This window comes from Epinephelus lanceolatus, chromosome 18 (assembly GCF_041903045.1).
Source record: "Epinephelus lanceolatus isolate andai-2023 chromosome 18, ASM4190304v1, whole genome shotgun sequence".
Taxonomy (NCBI): domain Eukaryota; kingdom Metazoa; phylum Chordata; class Actinopteri; order Perciformes; family Serranidae; genus Epinephelus; species Epinephelus lanceolatus.
The window spans coordinates 28,329,170-28,348,415 of record NC_135751.1 but is presented as its reverse complement, the minus strand read 5'-3'; the positions used below and the strand labels follow the sequence as shown (position 1 = coordinate 28,348,415).

At 38.5% G+C, this 19,246-nt stretch overlaps 1 protein-coding gene across 1 annotated transcript; it reads right to left on the bottom strand.

Moving 5' to 3' along the window:
• Positions 1-306: 306 nt before the first annotated feature.
• LOC144458559 (uncharacterized) lies at positions 307-17,168 on the bottom strand. Its single transcript, XM_078161048.1, has 18 exons — positions 17,089-17,168; positions 16,901-16,947; positions 13,642-13,697; positions 13,152-13,199; positions 12,992-13,025; positions 12,535-12,733; positions 12,038-12,190; positions 11,704-11,875; positions 11,505-11,605; positions 11,204-11,363; positions 3,602-3,649; positions 3,393-3,434; positions 3,281-3,314; positions 2,828-3,026; positions 2,331-2,483; positions 1,994-2,165; positions 1,795-1,895; positions 307-1,653 (listed from the first exon to the last, which is right to left on the bottom strand). Exons 4-18 carry the CDS (start codon positions 13,195-13,197, stop codon positions 1,492-1,494), a joined length of 1,776 nt encoding a protein of 591 aa, XP_078017174.1. The 5' UTR covers positions 13,198-13,199; positions 13,642-13,697; positions 16,901-16,947; positions 17,089-17,168; the 3' UTR covers positions 307-1,491.
• Positions 17,169-19,246: the final 2,078 nt, after the last annotated feature.

The following is a 19,246-nucleotide window of genomic DNA, read 5'->3' as shown; positions in this document are numbered from 1 at the left end:
AAATGCCTACTGTATATTCTTTTAAAAAGATTTCCTACACCCCTTAAAATCAATGAGGTATCGTGAATCTTTGGCGACCCCTAGTGGAGGACAGGACCCCCAGGTTGGGAGCCACTGCCATAAGGGACTACTTCATGCCTCAGTTTAGTTTTGTATAATGTTAGATATTTCAATGTTACTGCAGTATCGCTGTATCACATTATATTGTATAATACTGTGTTAATCAGCTTCAATGGGCTGCATTACAACACAGTCTACTCATGGACTAGAGGGAATGAAATCAAAGGAAACTAGTGACGCACTTCAGTACTGTCATTTATTGTGGTTTCAGCTGAGCAGCAGTACTGTAACACAATGTGTCATTATCAAGCAGTTTCAGACATAGACATACTGTTGGAACAACATACACATAACAACAGCATTCATAATCAGTAGTCTTAAAATGTTACACCTTTGAACCAACTTGGCCCGGTTTTAACCTAGACATGTTCTCTGATCTGCTAATCACTGGATTCATGATTACTGAGAGACTACAACACCAAAAATGACCAACTATAACAACAAAACATACTAGCATAGATGATGCAAAAAACTGAAATGCATAGTGAGTATGACACAGCTTATTAATACTTTATTCAGCAAGGAAAGACTAACCAATAGCAGAGACTATATGTATTAGGTTGTGCTAGCTGTCCTTTAAGCCAGATAATGTCAGCTGTCTGAGCACTTTAATGGACAGAAGTAAGAATCTTTGGCTTCAATCACCAAGGATATTGCAACTCTTTATTGGTGCTCTGGCAGCTAATATAAAATCTACGGCAAGAGATTTAGGCTACACTTTTCATTCTCAACTGAACTTTGAACCACATGTCAATAATCTCATTGAATCCTGCCACTTTCACCTACGAAATATGATCAAAATCAACTGTCTTTTCCTGACCTACAAAAGCGTATTCATGCTTTTGTATTTTCTAGCGACTACTGGAACTCACTGTTTACATGCCTCAGGAAATCTTCAGTAGCTTCAACTAGTGCAGAACGCTGCAGCTCGTATTTTAACTAGGACAAATCGTACGTCACATATCACCCCAACGTTAACGCCTGTTAACTTCAGAACTGATTTTAAGATCATTTTATTAACTTTTAATGCTCAGCATGAGTGCTGAGTTATACAGCTGAGCTTCTGACTACCTGTGCTCCAAGTCGTGACCTGAGATCCTCAAGCCTGCCCTAACTAGTCGTCCCTAGATTGCGGTTGGTAACTAAAGGTGACCGGGCCTTTGCCATCAAGGCCCCGAAGCTCTGGAATTCTCTGCCTGAGGGGATTAGGCTGGCTAGCACATTACCTGTTTTTAAATCATAGCTTAAAACATATTTTTAATGCCTGATATTGTATTACATGCATGCATTTTATGTTGCAGACTGACTTTTTTCTCGCTGTGATTAGGTGACGTCTGTCTGTGAAGTAAGATTTGTCAGCAGTATGGAGGTCTACTGGTCGTTGACAAAGTCTTCTCCTGAGTTAATGATGCGTCTCAGTGCGCTCAGTATCAGTGTATCAGTGTCATTGTCTGTGTCGATCTCTGAGTGGTAGTTCTTCACAGGAAAGATGCAGTACAGTGGAATAGCCAGCGACGCACTCAGTTCCTCCATCTAAATATGAACATTCAACATTTAAGGAATGACAGCAAAGAGCTGATCAAAGAAGATTTTTGTGTAATGTAATGTAAAACAGAATTATATTCCAACTTGAATAACAACTCTCTACAAGGTCAATCACCAAGAGAAACTTACCTGTTTCTTCAGGTACTTGCTCTTATACACGTTCTTTATGTCTTTTTTGACCTCTGGACAGGCTTCATCAATTTTGGTGAGAATAGCCACTTGGGGAATTCCTGCCAATACAGAGCAGAATCCAGTTTAATCAAGATAATGTTTGTCAGGTTATTGGATGAAACTTATGAAACCCAATAACTAACCCTATAACTCTTACCCATGTCTCTGGCTGCCAGTCTGACATCCCTCATCTTTCTCACATATTCATCACTCAGGATGTTTGATGTCTCAGCAGAGAAGACATAAACCAGAACATGAACTTGGTCCTTCAGAGCGGGGTCTTTGTTGTAGTAATTATCATCCTCTGTTATTTTAGAGAGAGGATTGAACTGGAAAAGAATGTGAAATTAAATTAAATTAAAAAATCACCTTTGCATGTAAATAGTTTCTACTTCATGATTTTTGTAAAAATTGTGAGTGCTAAACAGATCTCAAAGCTGGATTGATTTACTGAAATATATCCAACAGAGTTTAATGAATTCAGTATATTTTACAGTGTATCCATCTTTAATGTGTCCCATCATGGCCAGTTTGATGTCTTCCACATTTGCTCCCGTATTGGTTTCCCTATCAAGGCCCATGATGTCAGTGAAGGCAAAAGGGTAAAACGTCCCTGGTCCTCCTTTTTGGATTTTGTAACTTTTGTACTGTAAAACAGAAAAGTGCAGTTATAAGGACAACAGTGCCACCTATTGAGTGATGGCCATATAGCACTTTGTATCTTGCTCAGTTTCATCACAACTAGTTGCAACACTGCTGCTGCCTGATCTGTACAAAAAGTAATACATGCTACATGCTAGAAAACTTTCTGCACACTGATGCCCACTGAACACAGCTGGTGACCTTTTAATTTTTTTGGCCCTGCCCCTCAGACAGCTTCAGTCCCCTAGTGACTGCAGTTGTCACTGCAGGTGCATGCAAGAGTTGTTCAAGTTTTACAGTGCTTAAAATACATGACCTTGATTAAAACACATTCAAAAGTGATTCATACTTTTTGGGTGAAGCTGTCGTTAGAGACTGCATCTGCCAAAGCCCGACCAGTGATTCTGCCTTGTGAAACACTGTCAACAGAGTTGATGAAGCTGGACTTGCCAGAACCAGAGGGTCCATGAAGCAGAATTCTGAGCTGTTGGACCTCATCGTTATGAGGCTGATAATCATTCACAACCTGCAGGTCTCTGTCTTTGTTACTGTTCAATAAAGAAAAGGTTACATTTTACATTTACTTGTTTAAATCAGTTTTGTGTAAACATGTGGTGTTATGTGGTTGCTGCATTGTTGCCATAGACACTGGTGACCATGTTAGTGAGTCTGACAAGAAACACAAAACAACATAACAAAAGGCAGTTTCAACAAATGAGTGTGCTCAGTGTTGGTTTCTGAAATTAGCAGAAAAGTGATTAAATCAGAGGAACCACGAAAAAACAGTAAAGAAATCACTCACCCCCATTGTATGTTCCTCCATGGTTTATCAAAAGCTGACAAGTAAAATGCAAATGTAAAGTTTTTATCCACATGTGTTTAAACAATGTTCTGTAATAATTTGAGTGTCTTACTGGGAGAAGGTGGGCGGGGTTTATCAGGTTTGTTTCCCATGGCTACAACAAGATATAAAGGCAACACATGAACAAGAAACATTATTAAACCTTGATACTTAAAATCAAACAAATTGTTAAAGGAATTTTAAGACAAATGAAGAATCGGTTATTTCTGTCTTTATCTGCATTTGTTTAAACAATGTTCTGTAATAATTTGAGTGTCTTACTGAGAGAAGGTGGGCTGGGTTCATATTTGGAGAATAACATTCCCATGGCTACAACAAGATATAAAGGCAACATGTGAACAATTATTAAAGTGTATTACTTAAAAGCAAAGCAAGGAACTTTTGAGACCCAATCTTTATGAATATTTGTTTATAAGTTCAAACTCAATGTGCTGCATGAGCAAAGTATTCAGTCTTTGATTATTTTTAATCAAATTCATTTGAAAAGCAGAAATAAGAAGAGAAAGGGAAAGTAAACAGATAAACTAACAAAAAAAACCTGACAAAATGCCTGTAAACAAAAGATTTACAGGCATTTTTCACTTTAACCTGATCAAACTAAAGACAGAAATTTAAAATCAAATAGACCCACTCCATGAATTTACTGATACAGTACTGATATTAAACCATTATGAGTTCTACCTCAAAATGACTGCACTCTCTAGTATTTTCTTGTTCTCTCTTCAACTTGTCCATCCTAAGAAAACGTATCTAACATATAAATATCATAAAACAATCTTACCTCAGCTGTTCTGCCCGAGGAAGGAAGTGGTGATGGTTAACCTCAATTAATGCTCCTGAAATTGAGAAATAAAGCTTTTTATACGGTATTCCAAGTTCCTTTTTATGTCTTTGACAAATGATCTGACAACAGAACCACAGTCTCTTGTAGACAAACTAAAATAGTTAATGATCTAGAGTTAACGTTCCTAAGTGAATTGCAAAAAGATGGTTGGTGTATAGGCCTACCTCTGGGTGTGGTTGTTGATGCCGGTTTGGTGTGATACTGATGCGCATTGTCTCAGACCACACAGCTTTGAATGAACATCCTTTCGGTTTCCTTTGGGTCATGTGATCTGAAACAACTTGATCTCCTGGCAGTCCAGTAACAGGCATATAGGAGTTATGTTATACCAGCTCAGTGGCTTAGTGGTAGAGTGTCTGCCCTGAGACTGGAAGGTCGCAGATTCGATCCCCGGTTGGGTCATAGCAAAGGCTATTGATATTGCCATTGCCTTATCTCCTACTCAACATCACGGGTTGGAATTGAGAGGTTAGATCACCACATGATTCCCGAGCACGGCACCGCTGCTGCTCACCGCTCCCTCAGGGGATGGGTCAAATGCAGAGAACAAATTTCACACACTCGGGTGTGTGGCAATTAGTGGAACTTTACTTTATGTGCATTGCACTGCTGATCTTTCAAACAGGGGAAGCTCACTTAAAGTTTACATCATAAAATGTGTCATATTGTAGAGAGGCAGTAACTTATAAAAGGAACATTTAATTGAAGCCGTTTTACAGATTTTCAGATGGGTTTAACACCTGAACTGTGTACAAACGGTGAAAATGAGCTATACAGCTTATGGAAATAAGGAACTTTCCAAAGCGCTGTCTATTACAATGGGATTCAGCCTTCTAGACATTTCCTCCAATCATCATGCATACACCTAGCGTCCTCTCCCACCTACCGCTCCTTTAGGTCCCAGGGAAGCTGAGCCTCCCTGGAAGTGATGATTTTGTCGCATTTATCCAATGACCGTCTCGCTTTGCTGCGTGAAGAAAACCTGCTCAGCGCTGTCTCATAGGAATGCTTGGAGGCTCCGCGTCCACCGTGCTGACAAGTATGGCAAGCCGTTGTAACATTTAATTGCTAGGCTGGATATATATTGCAGATATCCTTAATTCAATTCTTCCTATTCAAAAATAACATTTCAGATACCCACAACTACATTTTACTAAATAAAAGTGACAAATGACGTCACTTTTCCCATGCTTGTGTAGGCTATGGGGTTTCTCATTACAGATAGTCATAATTAAGTTACAGATATCCACAGCTCACATTGCAGATATCTAGCTACATCTGAATTACGACTAATCCTAATCGCAGTTAGAGATATCTACAACATATTTTCAGCTAGTCGTAATTCCAGTCCCAGTATCTTCAACCCCCCCTTGATTCAAGAGCTTTAAAAATACAATTTAGATATCTTAAATTGAGTTTGACCTAGTCAGAATAACACTGTAGATATCTTGAAGTGGAATTATGAACAGTCAAAATTATGTTGTAGATATCTCAAACTACAATTAGGGATAGTCATAATTTAATTGCTAGCTAGACTGGATATTCAATACTGGAAACTGAATTACAGATATTTCTAACTGTCGTTTTGACTGGTCAGAATGAAGTTATAGATATCTTGAATGAAAATTCTTACTAGTCACAATGTAATCACGACTAGTCAAAATGAAGTTGTTGATATCTATAATGTTAATTCCGAATAGTCAAGCTTAGCTATTAAATGTTAAAACGGCCTGCCATAGACATGACACAAGTAATAGCCTACTGTTGAAGTTTTAAAAGCTGGAAAGTCCCTCCAGAATGCCCAGCCCCCACACAAAGGTTTCAGCAGCTCCTGGACACCAATGGATCCAATAAAAAAGCTTTGGAGATGCTGAGGTGACTGTCTCTTGTGCAGATGTCTGTTCTGGTTTCTCCAAGGGCAAATTCACAGCACCTGCTGCAGTACCATGGCAGCAGATTGCCTACCTGAACTGCAGACAATGCTGCATATTTTCTCCATCACCTGACAAGCCCCACCCTGTGACTGAGTTTGTGAAACATGCACATGGATAAAGCACCAGGTTGTGCTCTCTCTCTCATATAAGCCAGTGGATCTCCACAGACCCCCGTGTTACAAGGCCCAACTTTACAGCAGGAATAAATATATTTACAGCCTGGCAGAAAAACTAATTTTTCTTCTCTCCATGACAGCTATAGGGAGTGAACTTACAACTTACCTGTTTACATTTAATTAAAGCTTAAAGTTAATGGCTGGTTTGAGTGACAGGCTGTCTGCCAATAGTGTCCTCTGCTTCCCAGTCAGATCCACCCCAGCTCCTCCACAGGGCCAGCCCCTCACCCAAATATGGTCACTTCTGACTCCAATAAAAAACAAGTTGGACACGGCCAAAATGTCGAATTCAAGGCTTAAAAATCCACAAACATGTCCACAAACCAATGGGTGGAGTCACAGTAGCTATGTTTATTATGTGTACAGTCTATGGTATGGACTAGTTGGAATGAAACGAAGGAAACTAATGACAAATTTTATTGTGTTTGTTATTTATTGTGGTTTTACCTGAACAGCAGTACTGTAGCACAATCCTTCAGTATAGAGCAGGTCCAAACACTGAAACAGAAATCACTGTTGGAACTAAAGACAAAATGTAGCTAGTCGTCTAAAAACAAAGTCTATGCCCAGTTTTACCCGAGACGTTTAGCTTTCTTTTGACCCTTTTAACACCAGAAATTACCACCTGCATCAACAAAGCATAACCAACTACTTTATGATTCTAAACTCTAAATGCATATCCTCCCAAGACCCGAACTTTTGTTTGTATGTATTCTTAATTTCTCAAACCACTCTGGATTAGTAGGACCTGATAAATATAGTCCCAGTTTCCTCAAAGGAAACGACAGTAAAGTCCCACTGTCCTGCCATCTTGTTTATTATGGATTAGTGTATACTTCAGGCCTAAGTTAAGCAGCCTGAAGTATACAGTCCAGTAAACCCAAAATGTGATGTCCTCATATAAGGACTCAGGGTCTCAGGAGGATATTGAGAGTGATCCAAGCCTGCTTTATGCACATCTAGGTGTTAACTGCCTCAGGTTGATGCACAGCCCATTTATACTTTATCCAGCAAGGTAGAAGCGACACAACATACCATATAGCAGATACTATATGCATTACATGCATGTAAATACAAGCCCTTTATGTCATTCCTGTTTACAAGTGGACTTTTTCCACACTGTGATAAAGCCTCAGCAGTATGGAGGTCTACAGAAATGATGGACTTCAGAGAGCGTAAAAAAATGTGTTCACATTTGGTTCCTCAAAATACACTGATTTCATATTTAATTTGTTTTAACATGGCAGACTCATGGGAACCCTTTACTCTAAAGCTTAATGTAGCTTTAGCCTTTAATACATTTCATTTTCATCAATAAACATCTCCAGTTGCAATAAAATTCCTACAGAATTTTTATGTCTTTATTTGTCACTATAATGCAGTGGTCCCTAACCTTTTATCTGAGGGGAACTTGACAAAGTGACATATTTAATCTGACTAAGTAGCAGATTTTATGGATATCTTATATTCCGTGCAGAACAGCTGATATAATGTAAAAGTACAGCACAAATAGTGAACGCAGTAACTGCAGGAAGTTTGTGTAAAACAAGCAGTTTGGATCAATTTTAAGCAGATTATTTCCTGTGAATATTTCATCAGAAATGAGTTTTCCTGATAGTTTTTGGGAACCTTTTATATGATTCTCTGTCTTTTTAAACAAACATATATATTTAACAGGTGTCTTTTTGGACAAATCCAGTGTTATTTTCTCCCTGACACTTGGCCACTGCTCTATTTGCTCTCTGATTGTGTCAACTGCATATTTTTCTTCTGCAGGATGAGGCTGTTCAGCAGAGAGTGAAGGCTCTGTGAAGATGATTGTGTTCAGGTCTTCACTGTGTTCTTATTCTGTGAGATTTAAGTTTATATATCAACTTTAAAATGAACAGTTTCATTTATTTGTCTTCACAGAAATGCATGAAGTGATGGGATAAATGCCTACTGTATATTCTTTTAAAAAGATTTCCTACACCCATTAAAATCAATGAGGTATCGTGAAGCTTTGGCGACCCCTAGTGGAGGACAGGACCCCCAGGTTGGGAGCCACTGCCATAAGGGACTACTTCATGCCCCAGTTTAGATTTGTATATTGTTAGATTTCTTTTGAAAAGTGTTATTGCAGTATCGCTGTATCACATTATATTGTATAATACTGTGTTAATCAGCTTCAATGGGCTGCATTACAACACAGTCTACTCATGGACTAGAGGTAATGAAATCAAAGGAAACTAGTGACGCACTTCAGTACTGTCATTTATTGTGGTTTCAGCTGAGCAGCAGTACTGTAACACAATGTGTCATTATCAAGCAGTTTCAGACATAGACATACTGTTGGAACAACATACACATAACAACAGCATTCATAATCAGTAGTCTTAAAATGTTACACCTTTGAACCAACTTGGCCCGGTTTTAACCTAGACATGTCCTCTGATCTGCTAATCACTGGATTCATGATTACTGAGAGACTACAACACCAAAAATGACCAACTATAACAACAAAACATACTAGCATAGATGATGCAAAAACTGAAATGCATAGTGAGTATGACACAGCCAGGGCCATACGCAGGATTTTTGAAATACCGAGGTCATTTAGTCGTGGTGCATGTGGGGGGGTCAGAAATTTTTGTCAATTATATATCAAAAGCCTTCAATCTGGTGTACTTTGACAGCCAAATTAAGAGGTTACATCTATAAAGAACTACACACATCATATTAGATTAATCCCATTTTATCATGTTTCTCTTCCCACTTCATACTATAGCGTAATTGCCTTTCACCAAACTTTGTTTGTGGGTATTTATAATTATGTTTGAACCACTCATTCTTTAGCAGGAAGTACTTCTCTTCATCTGTCAGTTGTCAGTTATATTAATTTTTATATCAATGAAAAAAACAAATCTGTGTTACTAAATTCTTACATTTTTACATGTATCTCACCCTAGCAAGTTGGAAAAAGACATATTCTGCCATATACGAAGAGGGGAGACTCTCTGGAATCTGGCAATATAAGAACCATGATGCTGGGACATTCTGTCACTTTACAGCTGTCCAAAACATGTGGTTTGTGCCAGGCGGACATGATTGCCAGTATTTTTTCATTAGTGCAAGTAATTCCATTGACTCATTCACAAGTCAACAATGTGTTTTATCTGAAAGAAACATGCAATATTTACATCTAAGATAATAGAAAAATAGTCAAACAAGTACAATGATCTCCTCCAAGATAATATTTGCCACTTTGCAGTAAAAAAAAATTCTGGACGTTTTCTTGTCGACATGATCTTGACTTACTTCTCTGTGCTGCTCTTTGGCCTGACCTGAATGTTTTTTGTTGTTGTATTTCAGTTTGAGTTATATATTGGGAGGGGGGGGGAGGGGGGGGGGGGGGGGTGCATAATTAGGCTGCATGCATAATTAGGCTGCAATTCTCTGGGTGCGCAAAGATGAAGTGCGCTGGTCTTGTCATACAAAGTTTGATGGAGTGTCAACTGGAGAATATGGAGATATTTGCATCTTGAAAGCCGGACTACAAATGTGGATAGACAGGGAGAAACACACGCAAGCCTAAGACGTGGTAAGATACGATATTCCTCACTATATCAGGTGACGCACATGTCAGGTTTTTATTTTGTAGACAATTGATCTGGATTTATAGCATGATGGGATGACAGCACAATGATGTGTGTGGTATCCTCGGAAAGCTCTGCTCCTGCGCTTTCATGTGATATGTGTGGCATTTCTGTGCAACCCTGCATTTGTGAGTAATCCATCCAAGAATAATGTGTGTGCAAAGCTGTATGAAAGCTGCGTCAATACAAACAAGAGTACGAGAATTTTCTTTTTTAAATAATTGTTATTATAGAGAAGAGAGAGTCACTCAATCACCTTCCATCGGTCCTCCCACATACTTTCACCGCACAAATGGTTTATTTTTATTTCCATTTTATTCATTCATTTAGGTCGGGAAAAAATACCGAGGTCATGACCTCAGTGTCCTCAATGGTAGTTACGGCCTTGGGCACAGCTTATTAATACTTTATTCAGCAAGGTAAGACTAACCAATAGCAGAGACTATATGTATTAGGTTGTGCTAGCTGTCCTTTAAGCCAGATAATGTCAGCTGTCTGAGCACTTTAATGGACAGAAGTAAGAATCTTTGGCTTCAATCACCAAGGATATTGCAACTCTTTATTGGTGCTCTGGCAACTAATATAAAATCTACGGCAAGAGATGTAGGCTACACTTTTCATTCTCAACTGAACTTTGAACCACATGTCAATAATCTCATTGAATCCTGCCACTTTCACCTACGAAATATGATCAAAATCAACTTTCTGTCTTTTCTTGACCTACAAAAGCGTATTCATGCTTTTGTATTTTCTCGTGACTACTGGAACTCACTGTTTACATGCCTCAGGAAATCTTCAGTAGCTCGGCTTCAACTAGTGCAGAACGCTGCAGCTCGTTTTTTAACTAGGACAAATCGTACGTCACATATCACCCCAACGTTAACGCCTGTTAACTTCAGAACTGATTTAAAGATCATTTTATTAACTCTTAAAGCTCAGCATGAGTGCTGAGTTATACAGCTGAGCTTCTGACTACCTGTGCTCCAAGTCGTGACCTGAGATCCTCAAGCCTGCCCTAACTAGTCGTCCCTAGATTGCGGTTGGTAACTAAAGGTGACCGGGCCTTTGCCATCAAGGCCCCGAAGCTCTGGAATTCTCTGCCTGAGGGGATTAGGCTGGCTAGCACATTACCTGTTTTTAAATCATAGCTTAAAACTTATTTTTAATGCCTGATATTGTATTACATGCATGCATTTTATGTTGCAGACTGACTTTTTTCTCGCTGTGATTAGGTGACGTCTGTGAAGTAAGATTTGTCAGCAGTATGGAGGTCTACTGGTCGTTGACAAAGTCTTCTCCTGAGTTAATGATGCGTCTCAGTGCGCTCAGTATCAGTGTATCAGTGTCATCATCTGTGTCGATCTCTGAGTGGTAGTTCTTCACAGGAAAGATGCAGTACAGTGGAATACCCAGCACCACACTCAGTTCCTCCATCTAAATATGAACATTCAACATTTAAGGAATGACAGCAAAGAGCTGATCAAAGGAGATTTTTGTGTAATGTAATGTAAAACAGAATTATATTCCAACTTGAATAACAACTCTCTACAAGGTCAATCACCAAGAGAAACTTACCTTATTCTTCAGGTACTTGCTCTTATACACATTCTTTATGTCTTTTTTGACCTCTGGGCAGACTTTGTCAATTTTGGTGACAATAGCCACTTCAGGAATTCCTGCCGATACAGAGCAGAATCCAGTTTAATCAAGATAATGTTTGTCAGGTTATTGGATGAAACTTATGAAACCCAATAACTAACCCTATAACTCTCACCCATGTCTCTGGCTGCCAGTCTGACATCCCTCATCTTTACCACATATTCATCACTCAGGATGTTTGATGTCTCAGCAGAGACGACACAAACCAGAACATGAACTTGGTCCTTCAGAGTGGGGTCTCTGTTGTAGTCTGGATCAGTCGCTGATATTTTAGAGAGAGGATTGAACTGGAAAAGAATGTGAAATTAAATTTTAAAAAATCACCTTTGCATGTAAATAGTTTCTACTTCATGATTTTCGTAAAAAATGTGAGTGCTAAACAGATCTCAAAGCTGGATTGATTTACTGAAATATATCCAACAGAGTTGAATGAATTCAGTATATTTTACAGTGTATCCATCTTTAATGTGTCCCATCATGGCCAGTTTGATGTCTTCCACAGAAACTCCTTTATTGGTACTGTGATGAAGGCCCATGATGTCAGTGAAGGCAAAAGGGTAAAACGTCCCTGGTCCTCCTTTTTGGATTTTGTAACTTTTGTACTGTAAAACAGAAAAGTGCAGTTATAAGGACAACAGTGCCACCTATTGAGTGATGGCCATATAGCACTTTGTATCTTGCTCAGTTTCATCACAACTAGTTGCAACACTGCTGCTGCCTGATCTGTACAAAAAGTAATACATGCTACATGCTAGAAAACTTTCTGCACACTGATGCCCACTGAACACAGCTGGTGACCTTTTAATTTTTTTGGCCCTGCCCCTCAGACAGCTTCATTCCCCTAGTGACTGCAGTTGTCACTGCAGGTGCATGCAAGAGTTGTTCAAGTTTTACAGTGCTTAAAATACATGACCTTGATTAAACCACATTCAAAAGTGATTCATACTTTTATGGTGAAGCTGTCGCAAAACATTGCATCTGCCAAAGCCCGACCAGTGATTCTGCCTTGTAAAGTGCTGTCAACAGAGTTGATGAAGCTGGACTTGCCAGAACCAGAGGGTCCATGAATCATAATTCTGAGCTGTTGGACCTCATCGTTATGAGGCTGATAATCATTCACAACCTGCAGGTCTCTGTCTTTGTCACTGTTCAATAAAGAAAAGGTTACATTTTACATTTACTTGTTTAAATCAGTTTGTGTAAACATATGGTGTTATGTGGTTGCTGCATTTTTGCCATAGACACCGGTGACATTCATCTTCAACATTAGTGAGACTGACAACAAAATCAAAAGAACATAGCAAGAGGCAGTTTCAACAAATGAGTGTGCTCAGTGTTGGTTTCTGAAATTAGTAGAAAAGTCATAAAACCAGAGGAACCAAAACAGTAAAGAAATCACTCACCCCCATGGTATGTTCCTCCATGGTTCATCAAAAGCTGACAAGTAAAATGCAAATGTAAAGCTGTTGTAAGGAGTCACATTTAAAGAAACTTTTAAAATAAATGAAGAATCTGTCATTTCTACTTTTATCCACGTGTTCTGTAATAATTTGAATGTCTTACTGGGAGAAGGTGGGGGGGGTTCAGATTTGTCAGATTTATTTCCCATGGCTACAACAAGATATAAAGGCAACATGTAAACAAGAAACATTATTAAAGCGTGTTACTTAAAACCAAAGCAAATGTCATGCTCTGCATGAGCAACATATTCAGTCTTTATGATTATTTTTAATCAAATTCAATTGAAAAGCAGAAAATATACAGTAACTTAAGAAGTGAAAGTGAAAGTAAACAGGTTAACAAAAAAACTGACAAAATGCCTGTAAACAAAAGATTTACAGGCATTTTTCACTTTAACCTGATCAAACTAAAGACAGAAATTGAAAATCAAATAGACCCACTCCATGAATTTACTGATACAGTACTGATATTAAACCATTATAAGAGTTCTACCTCAAAATGACTGCACTCTCTAGTATTTTCTTGTTCTCTCTTCAACTTGTCCATCCTAAGAAAACGTATCTAACATATAAATATCATAAAACAATCTTACCTCAGCTGTTCTGCCTGAGGAAAAGAAGTGGTGATGGTTTACCTCAATAAATGCTCCTGAAATTGAGAAATAAAGCTTTTTATATGGTATTCCAAGTTCCTTTTTATGTCTTTGACAAATGATCTGACAACAGAACCACAGTCTCTTGTAGACAAACTAAAATAGTTAATGATCATGAGTTAACGTTCCTAAGTGATTCGCAAAAACATGGTTGGTGTATAGGCCTACCTCTGGGTGAGTTTGGGAAACATGCACATGGATAAAGCACCAGGTTGCGCTCTTTCTCTCAGCCAGTCGATCTCCACAGACCCCAGTGATAAAATGCCCAACTTTACAGCAGGAATAAATATATTTATTTGTACCTGTACCCCTCCTCTTGCACTCCACCCCCATTTTGTAGCGAAAACGCCTAAAATGACATACCCAAATTAAAATGACTGTAGCCTCTGTACCGCTCTGACTACATGCATGCATGAGGTCTTGCCAGAAAGCAAACTCTCTGAAGTTTCTTGTGAAAGTGTCAGAAACACTCTAGGTGATACAGAGACAGAGTAATGGGCCTCTGAAGTCAGTAAAAAGTTGAAGATTTTGCCTAAAATAAAATATAAAATGATTTTCAGGATGAATAACTGTCAGGGGCTTCATCTGAGCAGGTAAATGACACTGTGGGGCTGTAGGCACACTATCAATGCACATTTGTTTCAAGTTTGAAGAAGATTGCTCAAAGTATGACCATTCTACAGTGTTTTTTTCCATGAAAAGATCCAGGCGGAGCTCCACATGATAAGAGCGCTCACTCCGCTTCAAAACAGTACTATCAGTGATCAAACAACACTCAGCCAGCTTCAAACATCGTACCTTATTGAAATCAGGCGTGATTATGATAGCTGATGTTGTTTATGACAGAAACACCATAAAATATCACCAAATAAAGCCATATGAAACGTGAAGGTTGTGATCCCACTTTCTAAGCGGTATATCTCAGCCAAAAATAGTGGTAGGAGTGAGACTCTTACCTTTTATAAACCAGCTACGTGTCCACTGACGGCTCGGCATGAGATCGCGAGTAATCCTTTAACTTTTCCCCTCGAAAAACGGCATGACATGACTTGTCACCACTCATCGCAATTTTGGACTTCGTGTATTTAGGCTGCTCTGGTGCGAAATCCATAAGAGATAAAAGAAAAATGATGTTTTGATACCAAACATCACATGGTTTGATGACGTAGTGAGCCTGTGAGATCCCATTTAACCCTTTAACAGAGGAGGGAGGGAGCGCGGACGCCTGCATCCGAGGGGAGTTAGAGAGGTTAAAAAAAGAAGATGTTTATTGTTCTTTATATGACTATTGTGTATTAATTAGGCCTACTCATAAATAAGAATGTGTTTGTAGTGTCCCAGATTGCCAATAGAGGTGTCCCACTTTGACAGTAGCACCGGGTAAAATGTAGTTTTGGGCCATGTGTTTGAGGAAGAGTCATCCATCCTGTCTTTAATCTTCCTGTTTCTTCTGTATAGTAGAGTGAAGCACTAAAGCTATTTAGAAAAGTTGGATCACAACTAAAAATGACGCAGAAAGTAAACTGTGTGCAGAGAACAGGTGCAATCAACGCAGAGATTCCACCGGCAGAAATAAACAACACACCGACTCTTCTTCACCATCTCCTGGCCACAGGGAACCGCAGGATGGTTGGACATTTCAACCTGCTGTGATCGCTTTGGTCGGAACTCTGTGGTGTGGCTATGGCAAGCCATTTTAACATTTAATCACTAGACTGGATATTCATTACTGATATCTGCAACATAATTTTGCCTAGTCAAAACTCTTATTCAAGATATCTGAAATTAGATTTTGACTAGTCAAAACTCTAATTACAGATATCTGTAATTCAGTTTTGACTAGTAAGATTCAAACTACTTCTGCCATTCATGTGTATGGGGTTTGTCATTATAGATATCTCCAATGTAGTTGCGGATATCTGCAATTGTTATTTCAGATATCTGCAACTGAATTGTGGATATCTGTAATTCCAGTTTGAGATATCTACAATTTAATTTTGACTAGTCATAATTCAATTTCAAGATATCTTTAATTATCATCAATTGAAGATATCTACATGGTCCTTTCTAGATATCTTGAATTAAGTTTCAGATAGTCAGAATGACGTTGTAGATATCCTGAATTCGAATTATGACTAGTCAAAATGACGTTGTAGATATCCGCAACTGAATTATGACTAGTCAAAATGATGTTGTAGATATCTGTAACTGAATTATGACTAGTCAAAATGACGTTGTAGATATCTGTAACTGAATTATGACTAGTCAAAATGATGTTGTAGATATCTGTAACTGAATTATGACTAGACAAAATGACGTAGATATCTCAAACTGGAATTATAGATAGTCAAAATGTAATTGTAGATATTTATGATGACAAACCCCATACACATGAATGGCAAAAATAGTTTGAATCTTACTAGTCAAAACTGAATTACAGATATCTGTAACTGTAGTTTTGACTAGTCAGAATGACGTTATAGATATCTGTAATTCAGTTTTGACTAGTCAGGATGACGTTATAGATATCTTCAATTAAAATTCATACTGGTCACAATGACATTACTACTAATCAAAATGACGTTGTTGATATCTATAATGGTAATTCCGGATAGTCAAACTTAGCGATTAAATGTTTAAATGGCTTGCCATAGTGCGGCTCATTGGAGCAGCAGCAGCCAAATCAATCAACAGGAAAGACGTCAGAGTGAGAGAGTGGGTGTGTTGTGCCAATTCTTGTCTCATTTGTGGTCTGATAATAATATTTCAAAATATTAATTTGCAAGTTCAGACTTAAGCCTGCTGCATGAATTAACACTTTGTTCTAGATGTATATCTTTAATTCTAAATGAAATAGCAGAACATATACAATACATTAAGAGTGCGCAGAAAGGGAAAGCGAAAGTAAAAGATATAAGAATGTTCACAGGCATTTTTCACTGTTAAATAATCTAAATTAAGACAGAGACAAAAATAAATTGACCCTCCACATGAATATACTGATACAGTACTTACATTCAGTCATATAAGAGCACTGGGTAAACAGCTATCAGACTAATATAGTTCAAAATGGCAGCACTAGTATTTTCTTGTTCTTTGTTGAACTTTTCCATCTCTAAAACAGTTTGTATTGGTGTTTTGTTTGTTTCTTTACATATGATTATCTTAAAAAAAGAAAAGAAAGAAAAGAAAATCTTACCTCAGTCGTCGTGCTGTGGTCGTGATGGTTTAGCTCAAGTATCGCTTCTGAAACAGATCAAACTCCTTGTTATCACTTTGACAAATTATATTACTGTAGAGCCACACAGTCACTTGTAGAATTATTAAAGCAGTGAACGATCATGCACTGACGTTCCTATGTGTATTGTAAAGACACTGTTAGTATACCTAGGAGTGTCCAGTAGCTGTCGATGCCTGTTGGGTGTTATATTGATGTAAGCAGTGTGAGGAAATGCAGCTTTTAATGTGCTGCTAACATCCTTTTGGTTTCCTTTAGTGGTTTGTAAGAATTTCCTTTTCTGGCCTGTGCACATATAGTTCCCTCTGACAAAGAAACAAGTCGTTTGCTGCAGCTTAAAAGTCAAAGTACTGCATGTTTATAACCAAAAAGCAAATAAACAACCTAATTTCAAGTTAAACTACTGTCAGATTTTGAACAGCTGATTGAACTTCCCTCCACAATGCCCAGCCCCCACACAAAGGTTCAAGCAGGTCTTGGACACCCAGGGGTCCAAAACAGAGCTGTGAATGTTCTGAGGTGTCTGTCTGTTGTGCAGTTGTCTGATTTAGTGTCTCCAAGGGCAAATTTACAGTGTCTGACAACACGTGACCAGTTTGTGGTGTTTATCTTATTGCTCAATTGCAGCCATCACTACAGTCTTATAGGAACAAAGCACTCTGTCTCTAGACAGTGGCATGCCTTCAGTGATGCACTCACACACTTGAATTTATTTCTTTATTCTTCTTTTTTTTTAACTTGTTTGGAGGTTCCAGTGTCCTCAAACTTTTCTTTATTCAAACTTCAAAGTGTTCACTAACTAAGAAGATCTGTGCTGTTGTTCAACTTTTTTGCCCATTGATATGAACGGACACGATGTTCAAATTCTGAGCATTCCATCCATCTTTGTACCTCGTGAACTCCTCTCAAACCTCTTTATACTCGGTAAAACTTTCACTTAGAAACTTCATTCAAACTTTAAACAAATCATGACTCTTTGTACTTGATCGTATTAGTTTTGCTTGGGGCTGATGTGGACCCTAAAGCTGTACTATGAATGGAACCATGTCAGCATACACGTTTTTGTAAGTGTGTGATGTCACTCACTCTAGATGTAAACATTCTGTGCAATACACAACAATGTAAAAATCTAAGAGCGTCTAAAAACCGCATTAAACTTCAACTGTAATCCCACAGAAAAAAGAGCCCGGCGAAATCCGGCACTTACGCAGTGATGTGTGCCATCAGAAACCAGAAACCAATGATAAAAGACATCCTTTAATGTCGGCATGATACACAGCCAGTTGCCATTATAGTTTAATGGCACCTGGCGGGTTCAGGGAGAACCGCGATGGGACAAGGACGAAAGTTAAGGCGGCATCAGTCCAAGTAGGGGGGGCAGGAGAGGTCGTTGATGGGTTCAACAAACATGGACTTTCACCCGAGAGAGCGGTGTTCACGTCCCGTAAGATTCTGAAGCCAAACCCTGTTTTTTCCCCCCTAAACATAACCACATGCTTTTGTAGCCTATAAACCCAACCATGTGTGTTAGTTGTTGAAGGAAAACAAACGTCAATTTGTAGGGTTGTTCCAATGTAGTGTGTTTATTTAGAAAGAGACTGTATGTAAACGATAAATTTCCAGGGAAAACGGAGGTGTATTTTGAAAGAGGAGAACTTGACAAGCACTCAGGGTACCTTGCATGTCATACGTGGACGTGGAAAGTCCATGACCAAACGTCAATGTGTGACGAGGTCAGAGTGAGAATGTGTTGCTTTAGTTAACTACAGCTCCCTTCTAAAATGTAAGTTGTTGTAGTTGCTGGAAATGATTTAAGCTGCAAATGCACTTTTAATAATTCTGTTTTGACTGGATTTTTTACACCTGATTGATATTAGTTTTTTTACTGTAAGCATCTGCATAATCAAAATAAAGTAATTCATTTGTAGTTTAAGTAAAAGTGTTCTGTGCTCATTATACTTAAAGAGTTTCTTAAATAATCCTGTAGCCTCTCCTCTGTGATGTAAACTTCCAGATTGAGTGCGACTGAGTCAGGTCCATAGACGAGGCTTTGATGGGTTGGTCTAGACTCATAGATTAACATTTCCTGAGCAGCAAAAGTAAACTTGGCAGCTGCGTGAACCACTTCCGATAGACTGCATTACAACAGAGTTTAGTCTTCGACTCGAAGGAATGAAAGGAAACTGGTGACGCACTTCAGTACTGTCATTTATTGTGGTTTCAGCTGGTTTCAGTACTGCAGCAGTTTCAAACATACTGTTGGAACAATATATACAACATCGTCATTAGCAGTCTAAAAAAGTTGAA